At 39.2% G+C, this 25,387-nt stretch overlaps 1 protein-coding gene across 1 annotated transcript in view; it reads right to left on the reverse strand.

Moving 5' to 3' along the window:
* Positions 1 to 13,791, reverse strand: part of ZC2HC1B (zinc finger C2HC-type containing 1B) — a 33,723-nt gene extending 19,932 nt beyond the window's left edge. The window contains exons 1-4 of the mRNA XM_044924556.2: positions 13,788 to 13,791; positions 13,569 to 13,630; positions 9,459 to 9,578; positions 8,776 to 8,914 (exon numbers count right to left, since the gene is read on the reverse strand). Coding sequence (XP_044780491.2) covers positions 8,776 to 8,914; positions 9,459 to 9,578; positions 13,569 to 13,630; positions 13,788 to 13,791 — 325 coding nt within the window. The remainder of the gene's footprint in view (positions 1 to 8,775; positions 8,915 to 9,458; positions 9,579 to 13,568; positions 13,631 to 13,787) is intronic.
* Between the last annotated feature and the right edge of the window lie 11,596 nt (positions 13,792 to 25,387).

Genomic DNA, 25,387 nt, shown 5'->3' on the forward strand with positions numbered 1-25,387 from the left:
TCCAGCTGTTCTATATCTTAGCCTCACTTGTATTGTCCGTCTTCAATTTTAGCCATTCAAGTGGGTGTGTACTGGTATCTCACTGTGGTTTTAATTTACATGTCCCTGTTAAAAATGATGTTGAGTATCTTTTCATGTGCTTATTGACCATTATTTTGTGACATTCTGTTCAAATACATCTCTTGCCTCTTCCTTATTGGGTTGTTGTATTACTAAGTCATAAAACTTCTTTAAATATTCTTGATATTTGACCTCCCTCAGATACATGTGTTATAAATATTTTCTCTTGCCCTATACCTCACCTTTGCATTCTCCTAATGGTATCTCTCACAACTAAAGTTTTTAATGTTGGCAAAGCCCAGTTTATCAATTTCCTTAAAAAAAAAAATTGTTACTGTATCTTGTATCCAGCTTAAAAAATCTTTGTTGACTCTTAGATCAAAGATGTTTGCTTTTTCTAGAAATCTTACAGTTACAGCACTTATGTTAGGTCAATGATTCATTTTGAATTTTTGTGTATGTATAAGGATCAAAATTCATTTTTGCCATTTTGATATCCAGTTGTCTCAGCATCAATTGTTAATAAGACTCTCTTTTCACACTCTGAACTACTTTTGTTAAAAGTCAATTAACAAATTGATTGGGGGGAGGTCTATATTTAGATTCTCTTTTCTGTTCAGTTGATATTCTAATACCAAATTGTCATGATTACTGTAATATTATTTTAAATCTTGACATCAGATAGGTAAGTCCTCAATTTTATTCTTTTTTCAAAACTATCCTGGCTTTGAATTTCTGTGTAATTTTAATATCAGCTGGTCAATTCCCATTGGCAAGAAAACTCACAGGGATCTTCATTGGAATTACATTTTGTTCACAGATCAATCTGGGGATAACTGACTTTGTAACACAATACATGAGTCTTCCAAACCACGAAAATGGTAAATATCTCCATTAATTTTGGTCCTCCGGTTTTCATTTTACAAGTCTTACACATATTTTGTTAAATATATACATGAGTATTTCATGTTTTTTACATGATTGTAATGTCATTTTTCATTTCATTTTTTTCAACTGTTTATGCCTAGTATCTGGAGAAGGAAATGGCAACCCACTCCAGTGTTCTTGCCTGGAGAATTCCATGGACGGAGGAGCCTGGTGGGCTGTGGTCCACGGGGTCGCAAAGAGTTGGACACGACTGAGCAACTAACCCACCCATGCCTGCTGCTGCTGCTAAGTTGCTTCAGTCATGTCTGACTCTGTGTGACCCCATAGACGGCAGCTCACCAGGCTCCCCCATCCCTGGGATTCTCAAGGCAAGAACACTGGAGTGGGTTGCCATTTCCTTTTCCAATGCCTAGTATACAGAAATACAACTCATCTGTGTATACTGACTTTATATCCTGAAAGCCTGTTAAATTAACTTATAATTTCAGTAGCATTTTTTGTAGTTTTGTAAGATTTTCTACATTTACTCCTTCATGATCACACTGTCTGTAAATAAGGAGAGTTTTACTTCTTCCTCTCCAACCTTTAAATTTATGTGTGTGTGTATAAAATATGTAATTTTTTTTATTACATTGGGTACTATGTCTAGGATAGTGCTGAACAGAAGTGGTCAGAAAGGACATACTTGCTTCTGTCCTGAACTCAGTGGGAAAGTGTTCAGCTTTTCACCTTTAAGTTGAGGTTTGCTATAGGTTTTTCAGAGATGTCCTTTATTAAGGAAGTTCCCTTCTATTTCTACCTTTCTAAGAGCTTTTTTCTTTTTTAAACATGTATAGGTATTATATTTTGTACAGGCTTTTCCTGTATCTACTGAGATGACCATATACTTGAAAAAAATATTTTGTTAATATGATGAATTACATTTACTATTTTCTTCCTTATACTTAATTTACGTGTAATTTGTTCTTCTTTTTCTAACTTTTTAAAGAGGAAGTTTAAGGCAATTGACTTAAACCTTTTTCCCCTTTTCTAATGCAAACATTTAAAGCTATAAACTTTTCTTTAAGCACTGCTTTAGCTGAATCCCATAAATTTTGGTATGTTTTCATTACCATTCAGTTCAAAATATTTTCTAATTTTTCTTGTAATTTCTTCTTAGATCCATAGGGTATTTAGAAATTATTTATTAATTTCCAAATATTCAAGAGTTTTCTTGATATATTTTCATCATTAATTTCTAATTTAATTCTACTGTACTCAAATAACATAGTCTGTATGATTTCAATCCTTTCAGATTTATTGAGATCTACTTTGTGGTCCTGGCACATGGTCTATCTTGGTTGAATGTTCCATGTGTACTTGATAACAATTATCTTCTGCTGTCACTGTGTATCACATGATAGCTACAGATGTCAATTAGATCAAAATGATACACGTGCAGGAGCAGCTGTCCCTCAGGGAAGGTGTGGCCTCTCTAGACCCATCTGGCTCACCTCCCTATCTCGTTATCGCCTGGTTCGCTTATTTGTGTCTTTAAAGTGTTTCTTGTGGAAAGCATATAATTGGATTCTGCTTTAGTATTCAGTTTGACAATCTCTGCATTTTATCTTAAGTGTTCAGGTTATTTATAGGCAACTATCATCAATAACCTCAGATATGGAGATGACACCACCTTTATGGCAGACAGTGAAGAGGAACTAAAAAGCCTCTTGATGAAAGTGAAAGAGGAAAGTGAAAAAGGTGGCTTAAAGCTCAACATTCAGAAAACAAAGATCATGGCATCTGGTCCCATTACTTCATGGGAAATAGATGGGGAAACAGAGGAAACAGTGTCAGACTTTATTTTTTTGGGCTCCAAAATCACTGCAGATGGAGATTGCAGCCATGAATTAAAAGATACTTACTCCTTGGAAGGAAAGTTATGACCAACCTAGATAGCATATTCAAAAGCAGAGACATTACTTTGCCAACAAAGGTCCGTCTAGTCAAGGCTATGGTTTTTCCAGTGGTCATGTATGCATGTGAGTTGGACTGTGAAGAAAGCTGAGCATTGAAGAATTGATGCTTTTGAACTGTGGTGTTGGAGAAGACTCTTGAGAGTCCCTTGGACTGCAAGGAGATCCAACCAGTCCATTCTGAAGGAGATCAGTCCTGGGTGTTCATTGGAAGGACTGATGTTGAAGCTGAAACTCCAATACTTTGGCCACCTCATGTGAAGAGTTGATTCATTGGAAAAGACCCTGATGCTGGGAGGGATTCGGGGCAGGAGGAGAAGGGGACAACAGAGGATGAGATGGCTGGATGACATCACTGACTCCATGGACATGAGTTTGAGTGAACTCTGGGAGTTGGTGATGGACAAGAAGGACTGGCGTGCTGCTATTCATGGGGTTGCAAAGAGTCAGACATGACTGAGCAACTGAACTGAACTGATCTATATGGTTAGGTTTAAATCTATAATTATGCTATTTATATTTATCCCACCTGGTCTTTATTCCTTTTTTCGTCTTTTCCTGTCTTCTTTAAATTGAATTTTTTCCCATTTTATCTCCAGTCTACATAATATCTTATTAGCTATATGTCAAAATGTTTGAATGCTTACTCTAGGGCTTATTAATAGGCATCTTTATGATATAATACTCTACCTTCAGATAGTACTATACCTACTCATGTATACCGTAAGAACCTTTCAACAATATATATTCATTTTCCCACTCAACCATATCCTGTTATTGCCATACATTTCACTTCCAAATGTTATAATTCCCATAATACGCTCTTACTCATGCTTTAAGTAGTCAGTTATAACACTCAGTTAACATTATACTCAATGGAAAATAATACAAGGACATTTGCTTTTACCAATGCTATTTAACATGGTATTGGAAGTTCTAGCCAGAAGATTTAACACAGAAAAGACATACAAATTGAAGAGGAATATGTAAACATCTCCTTTCACAGATGACATAAACTAATATGTAGAAAACCCTAAAGATTCCACACCAAAAACCACTTGTTAGAGCTAATAATCAAAATTCAGCAAAGCTGCAGGTCAAAAACACACAAAAACTGGTTGTACTTCTATACACTAACAATCTGAAGAGAAAGTCAACAATTCCACTTAAAATAATACCAAAAGAATACTTAGAAATAAATTTAGCCAAAAGAAGCAAAAGACTTAAACAGTAAAAACTACAAAACATTGCTGGAAAGAAATTAAGGAAGACATAAACAAATGGATTGGAAAATCGATAAAGGAATATGAACAGGCTGTATATTGTCTCCCTGCTTATTTAACTTATATGCTGAGTACAGCATGCAAAATGCCAGGCTGGATAAATCAGAAGCTGGTATCAAGACTACCAGGACAAACATCATATACCAGGGCTTCCCTCATGGCTCAGTCGGTAAAGAATCTGCTTGCAACGCAGGAGATCTGGGTTTGATTCCTGGGTTGGGAAGATCCCCTGGAGAAGGAAATGGCAACCCACTCCAGTATTTTTGCCTGGAGAATCCCATGGACAGAGGAAGCTGGCAGGCTACAGTCCATGGTGTAACAAGAGTCAGACACGACTTAGTGATTAAGCCACCACCATATATGTAGATGATACCACTCTAATGGCAGAAACCCAAGAGGAACTAAAGAGCCTGTTGATGAGAATGAAAAAGGACAGTGAAAAATCTGACTTCTAACTCAAGATTTAAAAAAATTAAGATCATGACATCTGGTCCCATCACTTCATGGCAAAGAGAAAGGGAAAAAGTAGAAGCAATGACATATTTTATTCTCCTCGGCTCCAAAATCTCTGTGGACAGTGACTGTAGCCAGGAAATTAAAAGACACAAGTTCCTTGGAAGGTAAACTATGACAAACCTAGACAGTGTATTAAAGAGCAGAGGCATCACTTTGCTGACAAAAGTCCACATTGTTAAAACTATGTTTTTTCCAGTAGTCATGTACAGATGTGAGAGTTGGACCCAAAGAAGGCTGAGTGCTGAAGAGATATCAAATTGTGGTGCTGGAGAAGACTCTCGAGGAGTCCCCTCGACAGCATGGAGATCAAACCAGTCAATCCTAAAGGAAATCAACCCTGAATATTCACTGGAAGGACGGATGCTAAAGCTGAAGCTCCAATAGTTTGGTCACCTGATGCAAAGAGCCAACTCACTGGAAAAGACCCTGATGCTGGGAAAGTGAAAGTCACCCAGTTGTGTCAGACTCTTTGTGACCCCATGGACTGTAGCCCACCGGGCTCCTATGTCCGTGGAATTCTCCAGGCAAGAATACTGGAGTGGGTTGCCTTTCCATTCTCCAGGGGATCTCCCCAACCCAGGGATTGAACCCAGGTCTCCCACATTGCAGGCGGATTCTTTGCCATCTGAGCCACCAGGGAAGCCTGATGCTGGGAAATGCTGAAGGCAAAAAGAGAAGGGGCAGCAGAGGATGAGACAGACGGCATCACTGATTCAATGGACATGAATTTGAGCAAACTCTGGGAGATAGTAGAGGATAGAGGAGCCTGGGGTACTACAGTTCATGGGGTTGCAAAGAGTTGGACATGACTTAGTGACTGAACAACAACAGTTGGTAAGATCGTGAGTCCCTAACCTCTGAGCTGTGGCCCAGTACCTCCTGTGAGACCTGCAGTAGCGTGAGATCAGAGATAAAGTGCACAATCATGAGTCCCTAACCTCTGAGCTGTGGACCTCCTGTGAGACCTGCAGTAGTGTGAGATCAGAGATAAAGTGCACAATAAATGTAACGTGCTTGAATCATCCTGAAACGACCCCCACCCCCAGTTCATGGAAAAGTTTTCTTCTGCAGAATCAGCCCCTATGCCAAAAAGGTTGGAAGCTGCTGGTTAAGACAACAACATCACTTAAAGTTATGTACAGATTCAAAACTTCAATGGCATTTTTCGAAACAGCAAAAAACCCCACCTGAAAAATTCATATGGAATCTCAAAGGTTTCCAGATAGCCAAAATAATCTTAAAAGACTCTCCACTTCCTGATTTCAAAACTTACTACAAAGCTATAGTAATCAAAGCAGTGTGGTGCTGGTGTAAGGACAGACATATAGAAACATGGAATAGAATGCAGAGCCCAGAAATAAGCTCTCATATATATGGTCAATTGACTGCTGATAAGAGCACCAAAACCTTTCAACGGGGAAAGCAAAGTCTTTTCAACAAATAGTGATGAGAAAGTTACTTATTCACATATAAAACTACATATCCAACTTCAAATGATTTTCCTTTACACCACACTCAAAAATTACCTGGATGAAAGACCTAAATATAAGAGCTAAAACTATAAAAACTGTTAGAATAAAAAACACAGGGGGAAGACTTCAATACATTTAGGTTTGCAATACTTTTTTTGATTTGACATGAAAAGCTAGGCAAAAAATGAAAAAATAGGTAAACTGGACTTCATCAAATTACTTTTGTGCATCAAAGGATACCATCAACACAGTGAAAAGACAGTCCACAGAATGAGAGAAAATATCCAAAAATTATATATCTGATAAGGGATTCATATTAACATCATTCTAATCATGCCTCTCCATCTTTGGCTGCAAAGAATATAATCAATCTGACTTTGGTGTTGACCATCTGGTGATGTCCATGTGTAGCAGAAAATTCTGAAAGACATGGGAATACCAGACCACCTGACCTGCCTCTTGAGAAACCTATGTGCAGGTCAGGAAGCAACAGTTGGAACTGGACATGGAACAACAAACTGGTCCCAAATAGGAAAAGGAGTACGTCAAGGCTGTATATTGTCACCCTGCTTATTTAACTTCTATGCAGAGTACATCATGAGAAACGCTGGGCTGGAAGAAGCACAAGCTGGAATCAAGATTGCCGGGAGAAATATCAATAACCACAGATATGCAGATGACACCACCCTTATGGCAGAAAGTGAAGAGGAACTGAAGACCCTCTTGATGAAAGTGAAAGAGGAGAGTGAAAAAGTTGGCTTAAAGCTCAACATTCAGAAAACTGATGATGGCATATGATCATGGCATCTGGTCCCATCACTTCATGGGAAATAGATGGGAAACAGTGGAAACAGTGTCGGACTTTATTTTTGGGGGCTCCAAAATCACTGCAGATGGAGATTGCAGCCATGAAATTAAAAGACACTTACTCCTTGGAAGGAAAGTTATGACCAACCTAGACAGCATATTCAAGAGCAGAGACATTACTTTGCCAACAAAGGTCCGTCTAGTCAAGGCTATGGTTTTTCCAGTGGTCATGTATGGATGTGAGAGTTGGACTGTGAAGAAAGCTGAGCATTGAAGAATTGATGCTTTTGAACTGTGGTGTTGCAGAAGACTCTTGAGAGTCCCCTGGACAGCAAGGAGATCCAACCAGTCCATTCTAAAGGAGATCAGTCCTGGGTGTTCTTTGGAAGGACTGATGCTAAAGCTGAAACTCCAGTACTTTGGCCACCTCATGCAAAGAGTTGACTCATTGGAAAAGACTCTGATGCTGGGAGGGATTGGGCGAGGGAGGAGAAGGGGACAACAGAGGATGAGATGGCTGGATGGCATCACAGACTCGATGGACATGAGTTTGAGTGAACTCTGGGAGTTGGTGATAGACAGGGAGGCCAGGCGTGCTGCAATTCATGGGATTGCAAAGAGTCAGACACGACTGAGCAACTGAACTGAATCATGCCTCTAGTCCTAATCTCCAATTTACAAAGACAGGAAGTGGAGAACAAGTTACACGTTAATATGGCTTAAGTGAAAGTCGCTCAGTCATGTCCAACTCTTTGAGAGCCCATGGACTGTACAGTCCATGGAATTCTTCAGGCCAGAATACTGGAATGGGTAGCTGTTTCCTTCTCCAGGCAATCTTCCCAACCGAGGGATCAAACCCAGGTCTCCTGCATTACAGGAGGATTCTTTACCAGAGAAGCCCAGAAGCAGACAAATCCAGTACATGAAACGTTCTATAAAATAACTGGGCTGGCAGGGGTGTTGTGCAGGAGTACAAGAGACTAAAGAGACAATAAAAGACAATGCACAAATCTTGACTGAATCCTGGATTGTGGCTGAGTGGTGAGAGAGCTTTAAAGGACATTCTTAACATAACTTGGAAAATATGATATATTAATACTTAGTGCAATAATAGTATTGTAGTTTCATAGGAAATGTACTTAGGAAATGCATGCTGAAATAGTTATAAAGTGTTATGATGTTTGAAGCTTACTTTTAAATCTTTCTGCCCCCTCACAGAAAAAGAGAGAAAGAGACAGAAAATATGACAATGTCAAAACTGTCAAATTTAAGTGGAAGGTATATGAGTCATCATTGTACTATTCCATCCACTTTTCTGTAATTTGAAAATGTTCAAAATAAAAAGCTTAGTGTAAAAATGCTGTGGGCCACTAAAGTGTACAATTTAAAATGGTGATTTTTATATTATAGAATTTGATCTCAAAAAAATAAAAGAGCTGTGGGTATTTGATACTATGGAGTTATTACAGAACTGCTTACACTGCTCTGCCTAGCTCCGTTATCATCAACCTGGACATGAACAACAACCCCCGTAGTTCTGTAGAGCCATGATGTTGGGTACAGTGGTGATCTCATGTTAAAGTTAAGAGCAAACACAGAATCTTTATACAGAACTGAAAAAATAGGATAAGATAATTTTTACAGTAAAATTACTTTTATATAATTTAATTGCTAATGTTTAAAATTTTAGAGTATATAGGAGGAAGCAAGACATAATGACTAGCCCGAAAAATCAAGCATAGCCTCAACTGGTTAAGAGTAAAATGTCAAAAGCAAACCAAACTGTCCACACACCTGGGTTGACGGTTGGAGGCGGTGGAGGTGGGAGAGGCTGGCCTTCTTTAATGGCTAGTGTACACTGCTTTGCTGACTGAATCGCATTAATGAAGTCTTCATGATGTTGTCTCCAGTTAGATTTTCTCACGGGTTGTGGCTATAAAAAAAAAAAATTAAACCAACATATACTAATCTAGGCTATATATCTTAGTGTTATAATCTTTTTTTTAAAGCTGGGATTTGAATTTACAAGAAACAGAACTGTGAAATTTGGAGAAAAAAGAGAATTTGCTTTCCAAAAGCACTAAAAAAGGTTTGGAAAACACAGTAATAAAAATTTTCAAGTCACAGTAGTGAGGGAAAATACAAAACAACAATCACAAAAAAACAAAGAAATTACAAAACTTTAAAGGAAGACTTAAACATAACCTTAAAAGTGACTGTCTTCCAAGTTAATTGCTGGATTTAATGCTACTCTAATGAAAATATAAACGAGATTTGTTTTCTGCCACATCTGGAAAGTATCTGAAATACATTTGGAAATCTAAGTGAGCATGATTAAAAAGAAAACAGTAAAGGTGGATTATACTTACATGACATTACATTGCCCTATCAAGCAAAAATGAAAGCCGAGAGCCAGAAAGAGGCTTTCATGTACTGAAGGACATAATCAACAACAGCAAGGAAGATATCGAGAGTACCTTGGACTGAGGCACCTTCCCCACAGTGGGAATGTCAGTACCCTGCAATCTTTGTTTTAAGGAATTGAAAGGTTTACGTTTTTTGTTGAAGAGTTTTCTACAAATTGGTCCATGTCTTTCCTAGAAAAGAAGGAGTGGGGATTAAAATTTTTAACATGTACAATCACAGAGTTCGTAATGGCTCAGTGTACTCAAGCAGCCCCCACTGCAGTGACTGGGTTGCACCTTCAGAGCCAAGTTCATTCTCTAACTCTCAAATCACAGCAGAGCAAATCCATCTGGCTCTCTTCACCCATGTTACATATAACTAGATATTGTGTTTGGGCAAGGTCAGTAAAAGGCCTCTACAGCTAAAGAAACTGACTTAAAATTTAGTCTTACATATTTAACTTTACCACTTGGGCTCAGTGAATAGTTCCAAGCATTAAACAATGTTGAAAAGACTCAGTTTCTAGTTTAAATTGAAATAAATTATCTCTGATATTCGGCTAGGTACTCATTGAAGCCAAGGAAACTTTCTTTACTTCTTCTATTCTGTTTTCTGCCTTCACTGTTTCTAAATTCCAAAAGCAAATCATCCAGGAATTGAGCCCCAACAACCTTGTTTTTCCATCCTTTTGAAATAATTCTCTGCATACAAAAGTATGCAAAGTAAGGGGAAACTTAGCTTCTTATACAAGTGGAACCTTTTCAGAAAAACTCTTACCACTCAACATTTCAAAATTGAATTTAACTGGATTGCTTTTCTACATACAGCAAATCAAACCACTTAACTCCTGAAAAAAATGAGTGGAGAGGTTTCAAAGAAATATTTGAGAACATCTGCAAGGAACAACTGGGACAACCATATGACAAATGAAAAATACATCAATTCCATTTAAGTTATGAAGACATTTTCCCTTAGTGTGTCCAAACATTTTTCATGAAGTCATTTATTTTAGAGCAAACCTAAGCTTATAATATTAAACTTTAAAATACAGAATACACAGAAGAACTGTACAAAAAAGATCTTCACGACCCAGATAATCACGATGGTGTGATCACTCACCTAGAGTCAGACATCCTCGAATATGAAGTCAAGGGGGCCTTAGAAAGCATCACTACGAGAACAAAGCTAGTGGAGGTGATAGAATTCCAGTTGAGCTATTCCAAAGCCTGAAAGATGATGCTGTGAAAGTGCGGCATTCAATATGCCAGCAAATTTGGAAAACTCAACAGTGGCCACAGGACTGGAAAAGGTCAGTTTGCCTTCCAATCCCAAAGAAAGGCAATGCCAAAGAATGCTCAAACTACCGCATAATTGCACTCATCTCACATGCTAGTAAAGTAATGCTCAAAATTCTCCAAGCCAAGCTTCAGCAATATGTGAACTGTGAACTTCCAGATGTTCAAGCTGGTTTTAGAAAAGGCAGAGGAACCAGAGATCAAATTGCCAACATCCGCTGGATCATGGAAAAAGCAAGAGAGTTCCAGAAAAACATCTATTTCTGCTTTATTGACTATGCCAAAGCCTTTGACAGTGTGGATCACAATAAACCGTGGAAAATTCTGAAAGAGATGGGAATACCAGACCACCTGACCGGCCTCTTGAGAAATCTGTATGCAGATCAGGAAGCAACAGTTAGAACTGGACATGTAACAACAGACTGGTTCCAAATAGGAAAAGGAGTACGTCAAGGCTGTATATTGTCACCCTGCTTATTTAACTTCTATGCAGAGTACGTCATGAGAAACGCTGGACTGGAAGAAGCACAAGCTGGAATCAAGACTGCCGGGAGAAATATCAATAACCACAGATATGCAGATGACACCACCCTTATGGCAGAAAGTGAAGAGGAACTAAAAAGCCTCTTGATGAAAGTGAAAGAGGAGAGTGAAGAAGTTTGCTTAAAGCTCAACATTCAGAAAACAAAGATCATGGCATCTGGTCCCATAACTTCATGGCAAATAGATGGGGAAACAGTGGAAACAGTGTCAGACTTTATTTTTGGGGGCTCCAAAATCACTGCAGATGGTGATTGCAGCCATGAAATAAAACATGCTTATTCCTTGGAAGCAAAGTTATGACCAACCTAGATAGCATATTCAAAAGCAGAGACATTACTTTGCCAACAAAGGTCCGTCTAGTCAAGGCTATGGTTTTTCCAGTAGTCATGTATGGATGTGAGAGTTGGACTGTGAAGAAAGCTGAGCATTGAAGAATTGATGCTTTTGAACTGTGGTATTGGAGAAGACTCTTGCGAGTCCCTTGGACTGCAAGGAGATCCAACCAGTCCATTCTAAAGGAGATCAGTCCTGGGTATTCTTTGGAAGGACTGATGCTAAAGCTGAAACTCCAGTACTTTGGCCACCTCATGCAAAGAGTTGACTCATTGGAAAAGACTCTGATGCTGGGAGGGATTGGGGGCAGGAGGAGAAGGGGAGGACAGAGGATGAGATGGCTGGATGGTATCACCAACTCAATGGACATGAGTTTGAGTGAACTCTGGGAGTTGGTGATAGACGGGGAGGCCTGGCGTGCTGCGATTCATGGGGTCGCAAAGTTGGACACAACTGAGCGACTGAACTGAACTGAATACAATACTTACAAGACCATTGGCAGAGAAAACGACTCCAGCCAGTTGACCTGTAAAAACTCAGCATTTCTGGTACAAAAACCAGGGAACCAGCACATAGAGCTTTGCCTGTGTTGTTTGTAGTTGTGATTTAGTCACTAAGTCATGTCTGACTCTTTTGCAACCCCATGGAGAGTAGTCCGCCAGGCTCCTCTGTCCATGGGATTTCCCAGGCAAGAATACTGCCTGTGTATCACCTTTATAAAGTTACTGTACCACTAAAGGATTATGCCAATCTTTGCCTTCCACTCTAAGCACTCTTCATTCTTGGTCATGGAACTCATAACAGCTATCACTTAGTTACTTTGTCCAGACCCAAAAAATACAGGATCCATGAAAATCACTGCACCTGGCGATGAACAAGCCATACCATTTTAAAACTGAAGGGGAGAAGAGAAAGAGCAGATCACTTGATCAAATGCTCTTTGTAGCCTAGAAATAGGTCAATGAAGTAAAACTCAAGAGGACTCAAGAATACTTAGCATTTAGTGATCTCTCTTCAAAGGTACCTCCCTAGGTGTCAAATCCAGTCTCATGGGGTGAAGTCTTGGGTTAGCAAAGGCAGCTCCCTGGGGGATTATTGGGCCACAATAGGCCCTATGAGTTCCCCTTCTAGATCCAGGAAACTCAAGCTGCATTTAACTAGAACAGATATTCTATTTTTAAATTCCCCAGAGAAATAAAACCTACAATCTCATTTGGTAGTCTTTTGCCCCAAATGTAGTTAGGATTGTAGTCCAAATTCTTTAAGTTTGAAAACAAGTCTCTTTGATCTAAATGTCCCAGCTGATAGTTCATTATCTACTTAGATTTAAAAAAAAAAAAAAATCATTTTTCTCAGGAACTCCTTCATAATATGGGAAGTTTGTTTGCCTAATTTTGAAATAAATCAAGCCTTTATTCAACTTTATGGGCATCAATCAGGGGACTTGACATGCAGTTAGCTTAAATTTAATTAACAATTAGGTCCTGGAACAGGACTAACACCCATTTTGTTCAAATTACATAAAATCCCTGAAACTGGAGAGTTCTGTCTTTATACGTGGCAAAGCAGGAAACAGAGGGAGGTTAAAGGACTTGTCAGAATTAGTGACAAATTTGAGGCTAAAAGCCAAGTTTCCAGATGCTCCAAATTCAGTGTTCATTCCTCTTGACTAGCTAATTTCCCTGGTGCTTTGGCCTTAAAATTTGAATTTTTGATGCTTATAGAAAAGGTGAAAGAGCCAAAACCTCTCAAGAGACAATCAGCTGTGCCAAAACACTTTTATCTGGCTTCCTTTCAGTAAGAGGACCAGATTTAAAAAGCTCCCTTTTGAAGGGGGCAGAACCAACCTACCTAAGTGTCCTCAGGGCCTGCCAGCCACAGGTTATGTACTTTTCTCCCCTTGCTTTCCCTCCACATCTGTCTTTAATCTTTGCCACTGTGGCCTCCTCACTAACTTGACAGTTCATTTAACTCCAATGAAACACATCTACAAAATGTCTTTATGTTTACCAGAACATCTGCTGCAAAGCGTCTTCCACAGACTTCACAGGGAAATAATTCCTGATTGCCATCTGTATAGGATCCAAGAGCACATTATGTTAGTTTCGTGGAATTGCCTGCCCAAGAAGAAATGACTAAGTGGAGGAGACCTCAATAGCTTGATATCCTCACTCTGCCCCCATCATCCAGTGACTTCCTTCTCTTAGGAAGATTCTTTGTAAAACTCACCCATGTTTTCCTAACATAGACTTCTCACTTCACTAAACAGATAAATTCCATATGTTCAGGCAACCAGAGTGCAATTATTTAATATATCATTAAACTAATGTCTAAAGAAAGCCATCAGGCACTAAGTACAAAGCTGATTTGTTGTTGTTTAGTGCTAGGTCACATCCGACTCTTTTGTGACCCCATGAACTGTAGCCCGCCAGGCTCCTCTGTCCATAGCATTTCCCAGGGAAGAATACTGGAGTGGGTTGCCATTCCTTTCTTCAGGGGATTGAACCCACGCCTGCTGCTTGGCAAGCGGATTCTTTACCACTGAGCCACCAAAGAATCCATCTGCCAATGCAGAAGTGGGTTTGATCCCTGGGTTGGGAAGATCCCCTGGAGAAGGAAATGGCAACCCATTCCAGTATTCTTGCCTGGGAAATCTCATGGACAGAGGAGCCTGGCAGGCTACAGTCCATGGGGTCACAAAAGAGTCAGACATGACTACGTGACTAAACAACAAACAAAGCTGGTACTCTAGTATAGTGAACGTGAAGTCACTCAGTCGTGTCCAACTCTTTGCAACCCCATGGACTGTAGCCTACTAGGCTCCTCTGTCCATGGGATTTTCCAGGCAAGAGTACTGGAGTAGGTTGCCATTTCCTTCTCCAGGGGATCTTCCCCACCCAGAGACTGAAACCAGGTCTCCCGCATTGTAGGTAGACTCTTCACAAATAATCCAATGGTAACATCTTTAAGATTGCCACTAGAATGTAAGATCATGTGTGTGCTAAATGAAGGCATGCCAATTTATCATGAACTGTATGAAATGGGTTGCCTAGTCACTGAATTTAAGGTAAACTTTCCTGAGAAGCTGAAACTCCACAACTTTGGCCATCTGATGCAAAGAACTGACTCATTGGAAAAGACCCTGATGCTGAGAAAGACTGAGGGCAGGAGGAGAAGGGGATGACAGAGGATGAGATGGTTGGATGGCATCACCGACTCGATGGACATGGGTTTGAGCAAGCTCTGGGAGTTGATGATGGACAGGGAAGCCTGGCATGCTGCAGTCCATGGGGTCTCAAAGAGTCAGACATGACTGAGCAACTGAACTTTTTCCTGAGAATGGCTTTCTCAACAAATCTCTTTGCTAGGAAACTACCCGAGAGAAAGGAAGTAGAAGAGGATGAAGTGGACCAAGTAGAACCAGTGGGCTTTGTCCAAACTAGGAAAGACAAAGCCGTTACAATGAAGCAGCACATGAGAATGACGAGCATCACCCCAGGTGTGGTGCTCTGTGTCCAAGCTCTCACGGAGCCTGCGAAGAATACTCACTGAAAACATTTTATATGTAGTAGAAAATAAGTGAAGAACCACAATAATATATTCACTACTTGCTATTATTTTTCTAAAAAAATTCAATTATTATAGTGTTTTCAAAATTAAATGAAGAATAAACTCAAAATATCTTAAAAAAAAAAGAGAAATACAAAACTGTGCCCACTCTGTCCTAATGCCTCAAAGTGCCTGACCCACAATAAGGTTCTCAATAATTGTTAGATGTATGGGTTAAATGAGAATTGAGTTTCCACCACAGGACCAATTATTCATTCAATAAATAAACACCTGCTATATGCAACTCTGTGGGGACATTGAGAGAAACTATACATGGGTCCAGCACAGAAAAGGAGAGAAGGTATGCCCATAAATTACTTTAAATGAAGTTGGAAAAGCAAACCATTGTGGAATTCTGGAAAAAAGTTTTGTTTCATATTACTGCCTTTCAGTTCATCTGGAGTTGAGAATAAAGATTAAAAAAGCAGGGACTTCCCTGGTGGCCCAGCAGTTAAGACTCTGTGCTCCCAATGCAGGGGGCTCAGGTTCGATCCCAGGTCAAGGAACTAAGATCAATTTTAAAGAAAGGTCCTGCATGCCTCAATTAAGACCCAGTGCAGCCAAATCAATAAATTCATAAAACATAAATATTTAAAATATAAAGATCATTAAAAAGCAGTTTGATCATGGGGAATATTTTACATTAGACTAACCATCTGGCTAATCTCTATTATACAAATAAGGGGAGCAACTGAGGACATTGAGCAGGAAGAACCTGGATGGCACTGTAGAAGATTCATGTGACAAAGCTGAGGAGGGATGAACAGATAGCAGTGGGGAGGGAAAGTGGGATTTTAGTTAAAAAGCTAACAGTGTAGACCTGAAATGGAAAGGAAAGAGGAAATGAGAGACACTGTGGCCAAAGAATCAATAAGATGATGACTGGATTTGGGGGATACTAGGAGGTGACAGAGAGAAGAATGCTCAGGGACTGAAAAGACAATAGGACTATGGAGAGAAAGAAATAATTCAAAAACAAGGGACATCTTGTAAGAAAAATGACCTCAGCTTTGGAAATACTGAGTCTGAGATAGAATCATCCAGCCAGCAGGATGGAAATAAGGGAGGTCAGGGCTAGAGACACAGATGTAGGCTTTGTTTGGAGAGTGATGTAAAGGCATGATATTGCCAGGGAAGAGGTCATGGAAAGAGAAGTACAGGGATGATCCCTAGGGAACTCCATATTTAAGGGCCAAGAAGATGATGATGATAAGCCAGGAGAAAGCAGGAGAGAACAGGGTCATGGAAACCATGGGAAGACAGTTTGAGAAAGGAAGTCTTGATTAACAGGAATCAGATGGTAGCTCATTACAGACACTGTTGATTTAAATGATTTCTTCTCACATCTGCCAGATGGTATTGTATTAGAACACAGGTCATCCATTGCAGCATACAGAAATACCATTCTTCCTCTGTTCTTTTGGCCTTCTAACTCTGTAAAAACTAGGTCATAATTTTCTTTCTTCAGCAAGGATGTCCCATTCCTCCACATACTTATCCATTAATAAAAACTGTTTGTCCTAATTATAAAACTTTTTTCTAAAACACTAATGAAGGATGCTTTATTTTTATGAATATTAGAGTAACATTTGTAGGGTGATTTCCTGCTCCCCAAATATTTCTCCTACATAATCTCATTTAATCCTCACAACAATCCTATGAGATAGGGTTGTTCCTTTTTCTTCATTTTCTCCTTAAGAAATAAGAAAATGAAGGTTCAAGATTAGGTGACTTCTTGAGGACAACAGGTAGTAAGTCTTAACAGTGAGACTCAAACTTGAGTCTCTGTCTCCACAAGTATTAAGACTATTTACTCAACCATTGCCATAAATACACTGTATCAGTACTAACCTGCAAAGTAAATGGATGGAAGCCCCTGGAAGATCAATGGCCTTTGGTTTGACTCAGTTGAGTTTTGAGTTCAATGAGTTTGAAATAATGACAAACACAATATGATTCAACTGAACTCCTGAAACAGATGGACCACCATGTCCTGAAACACATTCGACCTGGAAGCTTGACAAGAAGAAGAAAAGGAAACACGGAGAACCAAATGTGGAGATCAATAGAACCTCAGAAGAATCCTTTGAAACAACCAAGATGCCCTTCAACATGCGAATCGTTAAACAAGCTGTGATACACTCATACCCTGGAACACTGCTGAGCAACAGAAAGGAACTCTGATAAACTGCCAACATCCACTGGATCATAGAAAAAAGGGGTTTCCAGAAAAACAACTGCTTCTGCTTCACCGAGTACATTAAAGCCTTAGACTGTGTGGATCACAACAAACTGGAAAATTCAAGAGAAGGGAATACCAGACCACCTGAACTGCCTCCTGAGAAACCTATATGCAGGTAAAGAAGCAACACTTAGAACTGGACATGGAACAACAGGCTGGTTCCAAATAGGAAAAGGAGTACGTCAAGACAGTATATTGGCACCCTGCTTATTTAATGTCTATGCAGAGTACATCTTGCTGGGCTGGGTGGATCACAAGCTGGAATCAAGATTGCTAGGAGAAATACCAACAACTTCAGATATGTGATGATATTACTCTAACAGCAGAAAGCAAAGAGGAATAAAAGAGCGTCTTGATGAGGGTAAAGAGGACAGTGAAAAAGCTGGCTTAAAACTCAACATTCAAAAAACCAAGATCATGGCACCTGGTCCCAACATTTCATAGCAAATAGATGGGGAAAAAGTGGAAACTGTGGCAGACTTTATTTTCTTGGGCTCCAGAATCACTGTGGACAGAGACCTCAGCCACAAAATTAAAAGACGCTTGCTCCTTGGAAGAAGGGCTATGACAAACCTAGACAGTGTATTAAAAAGCAGAGACATCACTTTGCTGACAAAGGACCGGATAGTCAAAGCTATGGTTCTTCCAGTAGTCATGTACGGATGTGAGAGTTGGACCATAAAGGCTGATGGCTAAAGAATTGATATTTTCAAATGGTGGTGCTGGAGAAGACTCTTGAGAGTCCCTTGGACAGCCAGGAGATCAAACAAGTCAATCCTAAAAGAAATCAACCCTGAATATTCACTGGAGGGACTGATGCTGAAGCTCTGATACTTTGGCCACTTGATGGGAAGAGCTGCCTCATTGAAAGAGACTCTGATGCTGGGAAAGATTGAGGGCAGGAGGAGAAGGGAGTGACAGGATGAGATGGTTGGATGACAACACCGACTCAATGGATATGAGTCTAAGCAAACTCTAGGAGATAGTGAAGGATAGGGAAGCCTGGCATGCTACAGACCATAAGGTCACAAAGAATTGGACACAATTTAAGAGACTGAACAACTACTGATACATAAAACAACCTGATTCAATCTCACTGCTGAGTGAAAAGTTGTTCTCAAAAGGTCACATATGATTCCATTTGTAAAATATTCTTGAAATGACAGGAGAGATGGAAAAGAGATTAGTGATTGCCAAGAGGTAGGGATGGTCAGTGAGGGAGATGGAATGAGGAAGACCTTTGGGTGATGGGCTAGTTCTCTATCCTCACTGCGGTGTTGATGCATGTAGTAACATGGCATGGAACTACACTTGATCTTAGCCGAGAAGTGCTGCAATGGAACTACAAACACTCATTGTACCAATGTATACTTTCTGGATTTAACACTGGATTTAACATCTGTAGTTAAGATATAACTTGGTGGAAACCAGATAAAGAGTGCAGGAATCTCCACTTATGAATTGCATCAAAAATTAAAAGTTTAAATACTTTTGGGTTGGCAACTCATGGCCATTGGGCCCAATCTGAGGCTGCATGATCTTATAAATAACGTTTTAATAGTACCCAGTCAGGCCCATTTGTTTATATAATATCTATTGCTATTTTCAAACTACAGAGGTAGAGTTGTATAGTAGTTGTAACAGAGACCATACGGCCTGCAAAGCCAAAAAGTTATAAATACTTTATGGCCTTTACAGAAGTAGGTTGCTAATGAGTGAATGAAAATGTAGTAATTAAAAATGATTTGTGGGAGAATAATATGGAAAATTTTAAGATGTATTTTAATTCATGTATTTACAAGTAGACTGGAAGGATACATATATACATGGTATACACACAACACATATAATTACCTAGAGTGCTAAGAAAAAAGGTGAAACTTGAGTTTCCTAAATTTTCAATTTTTCTATATACATTATGCATTGCTGTTTAAAACAGTGACATTAAAAAAACTCTTTTGATAGAAAAGATTCGAAAACAATGACATTAACTTACCTATTTCTAACTTTACCCTAACTGGAGTCTCAGCAGTTACCACTATTAAAGTGGCTATTGTTCTTATACATTGGTTCACAATCTTAAGACAATTTTTAAAATGAGGAAAGTAATCTGGAAGCGATCAACAGTTTTGTCTAGCATGTTAACAATGATAAATAAGCATTACAAAATCTCAGTTCAAAAATTTTATAAGAAACCTGGAGAGGATTATGGCTGTAGCGAAGTCGGAAAAAATTCTACTTGAGACTAGACATTCTCTTTCTGAGCTGGAAGTTAAGAATGCTTTGTAGAGACACTTATCAATCCACATTACTTATATTGCACCTTATAAAGACATTGCAAAGAAGGAAAAAGATATTTTCTTTTTTAGTTGTCAGTGAATCAAAAAAACTCTTGAGTCCTTTGCAGTCCTCGAACATGCAAATATGACCAATACTAACATCTTTCAGGGCCCTACAGCAAAGGGGCTGGCATACTAGCCAAAACTTATTATCTCAGGAACATGAGTTATAAAATAAAAGGAATTGAGACTAAGGAAATTAGGATGGCAGAGAATACCCCATTTTCTTTCTGCTTTCTCCACAAATCCTATGGTAAAGGGACTTAGAAACATGGAGAACCCTGAGGACAGGGAGGAAAGAGGACAAAAAAAAAACCAAAACTGGAATCTGGAAAGCTGAAGGACATGGTAACCAACTTGGAGGACTTAAAACTACATCAAAATCCACTTCCCAAGCTGATGGCAGAAAAAAAAAACAACAACAACTGAGAACCATCCAGATTTACACATAGAACCCTTCAAAATCATAGAAACTTCTGAAGCAGGACACACCTCTGACACAGGGACAGGATATGTGAGGAAGAAGACATTGCAAAAATATGGAGAATCAGGGGAAAGTCCTCTAAAAAGAGATAGAGATTCCCAGACTCTTCCCTGTTCATCCCACAGCCGCTGCGTGATTGCCTTTCTCCAACTCTAGCAGAAGACTACTCTTCAGAAAGGGTAAGACAGAAGGTCTGTGTACGAGTCAACATGAGGCACAGCTGAAGGCATGGGTAGGTAGACACCATTCACACATACATAGTTGATTCTCAATATTTGTGCTAGTAACATTCCATATATCCCTGCAAGCACTAAATGTGCAAATACTGACATTACTCCTGGGGGAAATACAAAGTTAAGCTCCTGTGAGCCCCTGGGTGACATTTTAACCTCCTTTGTATTTGTTCAAAGACACCTTAAATATAGTTGATTCAACAACATTGAACTCATAGCCAACCACACACTTCAAGCTGGCATGAAGATTATGTAACATATTTTAGATAATATTTTAGGCATATTTTCTCCGTAAGGCACATGACAGCCCTGCAACACTATGCTTGCTGCTGCTGCTGCCAAGTCGCTTCAGTCGTGTCCGACTCTGCGTGACCCCATAGACGGCCTCCTACCAGGCTCCCCTGTCCCTGGGATTCTCCAGGCAAGAACACTGGAGCGGGTTGCCATTTCCTTCTCCAATGCATGAAAGTGAAAAGTGAAAGTGAAGTCGCTTAGTCGTGCCCGACTCTTCACGACCCCATGGACTGCAGCCCACCAGGCTCCTCCGTCCATGGGATTTTCCAGGCAGGAGTACTGGAGTGGGTTGCCGTTGCCTTCTCCGACATTATGCTTGGGAGCCTTTTAAACAGTGAAACCATCAAGAAAAAGTACATCATTATGAAAAGCATGGCATGAAGCAGAACATAAAATGTTCATTTGTTTACAGTAGGACTGCTGAAACGAGGAGGCAGAGCATCACATCGTGCTACCCTACCTGGGAGCATGGGTGTTAAATGACTCAACTTTTAAACTGCTATGTACATGCCTGTGAACAGCCGTGAAAGCACCTTTGACTACTGATTTAAGGTTATAAATTTTATCGAGTAGGTGAATTTGAGGAACTCCATGGTTAATGAGGATTAACTGTATATATGACATGTGTATACATAATCTAGTGATTAATCTCATTAACAGTGATGCTGAAAGCAGAAAATATCCCACACCCACCTTCCTCTACTTGGCTCACAGAACTCTGCCTGCCAGACCCTTACTCTCAAGGCAGAACGCAAGCTTTCCTGAGAATATAATCATTCCATGGAGAAAGAGCTAAAGATACTGACACAGGGAAGATTCAAGAAACAGCTCACCCCAGACCACCCTACAATAAAAGCTCAAAATTATCTGATGCTACCCATCCATTCAGTCTCCAGTGTTTTCTTCCTCCAATCTTAACTGTGAACAACAGACAGGGATTTCCAAAGATCTGAGGGAAGTCTCCAGCATGTAAGCCCATAGTAAACACTATAAAGAATTAAAGCTCTTAGAAATTAAAAGCCTTACATGAGAAATACTCAACAACAGTAATTCTGCTGGCAGGCAGAATTAGTGGAATCTCCCCAAAAGTAGAGTAAAATGACATAGAAATACTGAAACATAAGCAAATTACAGTACCTGTCCAGAAGGTTCTACTCCAAAATAGAAATCGAGAGAAAGGAGAAAATACAAGGAACAAAATCAAAATAATTTTAAACTATTTCCAGGAGTGAAAGGACATCAGTCTCCTGATTGAGAGGATCCAACACAAATGAAACCAGATCTGTACCAGTAAGTATTATTGTAAAATTTTATAACACTGGAGACAGATTCTATTGATTTAGAAAAAAGTTAACGTACAAAGTTATCAGGAGTCAGAATGGCTTCAGATTCACAAACAATAAAAATGAAAATAAGCAGGGAAAATTTTTCTAAACTTCTGATGGAAAATAACCTGCAATCTAGAGTTTCATACCCAACCAATCTACCAATCAGATATGGGGGTAGAACACATTTCCAGACATGTAAGCTTTCAAAAAGACTACATCCTATGCTCTCTGCCTCAAGAATTACTGGAGGATATTATACCCCACATGGTGAGTAAAAGATACAGCAAACAGGCATTCAACACAAGGGGGAGAGAAGGGTGACAGCTGGGCCCCAGAACTAGAGAAGCAACCAGTTCAGACTGGAGGAGAGTGACTAAAGACACAGATATGCTGAAGGTGGTCAGAACCTAGATGTTCACAGCCTTTGTAATCTAAGGGTACTATCTCCTATGTTTATTTGGCTCTCATTCTGTTCTGTACTTGGTTTACTTGACCAAATCCCAGAAAAGTGCCTGCTTGCTCTTCATACTGATGTCTAGATCAGCTGAGGAGACTCATCTCACTCCACAGGAAGGCTCTGCACTCATCTCTTCAGAGACGGAGAGAGGTCATGCTAAGTGGAGAAGCAGAAAACATACAACGGCTAAGCAGATAACCGCTAAGCCTATTTTGGCAGGAGATCCAGGATGCTCCAACTGTGGCGACCTGTGTCCCTAGGACTCATCACCCAGTTCAGACACCTCACGTGGGGTTCCTTAAAACTCTAGGAGCTGAAGACTCAAGCTACTCAGCCATCTTCTCAAGGATGCCTTGATCAAAGAGTCACTGAGCTAGACTTGTGCTTCTCAGTTGCTCAAAGCTAAACAAGATATTGTGTTCATAGGGATACCATGCAGATGTTGATTAATATAAAAGTCTAGGTGGTTTGTAAGTTACCAAAGGGAAGAATAAATTGAATAAAAACACACAGGTGGTTTCTGTGTTCTATTTCTTAACTTGAATAACTTGTTCTACTTAACTTGAATAACTGGAATGTTTATTATACATTCTCCTGTAAGTCTTACAAGTAAAAATCAAGGCCATTAGAATTTTTACCTTCTTCTGACCTTTAACTGGAACAAGTAGGCTGAATAAAATATACTAATGGCAACACACAAGAAGGAACATAAAAGTATTGATAATTCAAAGTTACTGACAATCTTTATAAAGTTCTGTACTTCACCTGAAGTGATCTGATGACATCACAATGGAGGTGTGGATACATCACAAGTAGCATAAATTATAATAGCTCTCGATACTTTGACTTGTAAAATAAGTTCTAAAGTATCCAAAAAAGTGACTTTACCCCAATTACTAACAGTGTTTAAACAAAATAGGTCCTTAAGATACAGCAGGCATATTCTTAAGTAATTTTTGCCCACTATCTGGATGCCTGAAGCCTTCTTTAGGGCTAAGACTGAATCTAGGCCCTTTTAAGTTTAAGCAATTCTTTTCTGAAATATCTGTCCAAATAGCCACTGGGGATAACTTTGTAAAGAAAAATACTCTGCCCTCAGTGTGCTCTAGTGAGAGACTGAAAAGATACATCTCAGATGCCAAAAGATGTTACAGAGAACATAAAGAAAGAAATGAACATCAAGAATGCAGAGAAAGGTTTGAGCTATTTTGAAAAACATGGTCAGGGACAAGTTTATAGGGTAGGTGACAACTGAGCATCACCCTTAAGGAAGATTTATTTACAGTTAAGGGCACTTCAGAGGGAACAGCAAGTACCAAGATTCTCATTTCAAGTGATACTTATCGCAGTGACTTGACATTGCTGGTCATATTTTGTTGCACACACCCTGCCTCCTTGGACAATGCTGTCCTTGAAGGTAAAACTCCCTTATTACTTAGGACACCATACATTTAAACACAGAGCTGAAGTTTCCAACCACTGTTTATACATGACTCACATCATAAATATTCCAAAAAGTTATGAACTTATGTTAAGAACGTTTTTCCTGATTAAAATCAAGATCTTTATATTTGGAGGATAATCTGTCAAAATCACAATGTTTCTCACGAAGACTAGTGGCTTTTAGTCACATTCACCTAACTGCAAAATATATAACATGTTGACTTAAACCATTTGAGTCAGGTGTGGTAAAATTAGAAGTAACATTCCACATCTTGTTAAGATTCTTGTGGTTTAAAAAAACCTTCAAATGAGATAGCTACCAAAATATATGGTCATCTCTTTAGGATTTAGTACATTCCTAATACAAATACAAATATAAATCATCAGCTGGCCTTTTGCTTCCACAGGTTGGCATTTAAATTCATGCTCTCCAGTTTTCTACTTCTGTAACGACAAGCTCTTCAGCCAAACTTTTTGTATCAATGTCGGTAGAGCACCTAATGTTACTGTTTTCCACAACTCTTTTTAAATTCTACAGTAACTACTTAAGATTTAGAATACATAACATACAGAGAAAGATAACACCTATCAGCTTAGGAAAAGCCACAGTCAAATTATAGATGAAGGCACTTCCTAATAATTTAGATATCGAATATAGCTCACCTGCTAAGAATGGTTGTGCCCCAGCCATTCTGTACCCTGCTCAGACCAACAGTGTCCAGATTTCTTGTTTTTTTTTTTTTTTTTCAGAACAGTCCAGATAACAAGGCATTAGTCACAGACACATGAACAAGGATCACTAACAACTTGTCTGTTGCAAGAAAGTCACAGCTTACCAAATAATTAACAATTGTGATGGTGTCATTGCTTGAGCCTTGAAAAAGTTAAAAAAATCTCACCAAAAGACAGGGAGTTTTTTCAACTATGTATTTTAATCAGTATGACTAGTTCCAAGCATTAAATAACACTGAAAAGACAAGCTCTCTAGTTTGACCTTTAGTAAATATTTCTGATTTTGAGCCAGGTACTCACTGAAGCCAAGGAAGTTTTCTTGATTATTTCTTCTGTTTCCTGTCTTCACTGTTCCTAAATTCCAAAAACAAGTCAGCCAGTAATTGAGTCCCAGTGACCTTGATACTGTTTTACCACCCTTTTGAAATAACCCTTTGAATACAGCAATGGGAAATTTAGCTTCCAACCAGTGGAACCTTCTCAGGGAAGCTCTTCTTGCCACTCTTGTTTCAAATTTGAATTTTTAACTGGGTTACTTTTCAACATACAGGAAATCAAACCACTTAAGTCCTGAAAAAGAGTGGAAAGCTTTCAAAGAAATATTTGAGAACATCTGCAAAAGGCAACTGGGACAACTGTACAAATAAATGAAGAATAAATCAATTCCA

The sequence above is a fragment of the Bubalus bubalis genome, chromosome 10 (assembly GCF_019923935.1).
Source record: "Bubalus bubalis isolate 160015118507 breed Murrah chromosome 10, NDDB_SH_1, whole genome shotgun sequence".
Lineage (NCBI taxonomy): Eukaryota > Metazoa > Chordata > Mammalia > Artiodactyla > Bovidae > Bubalus > Bubalus bubalis.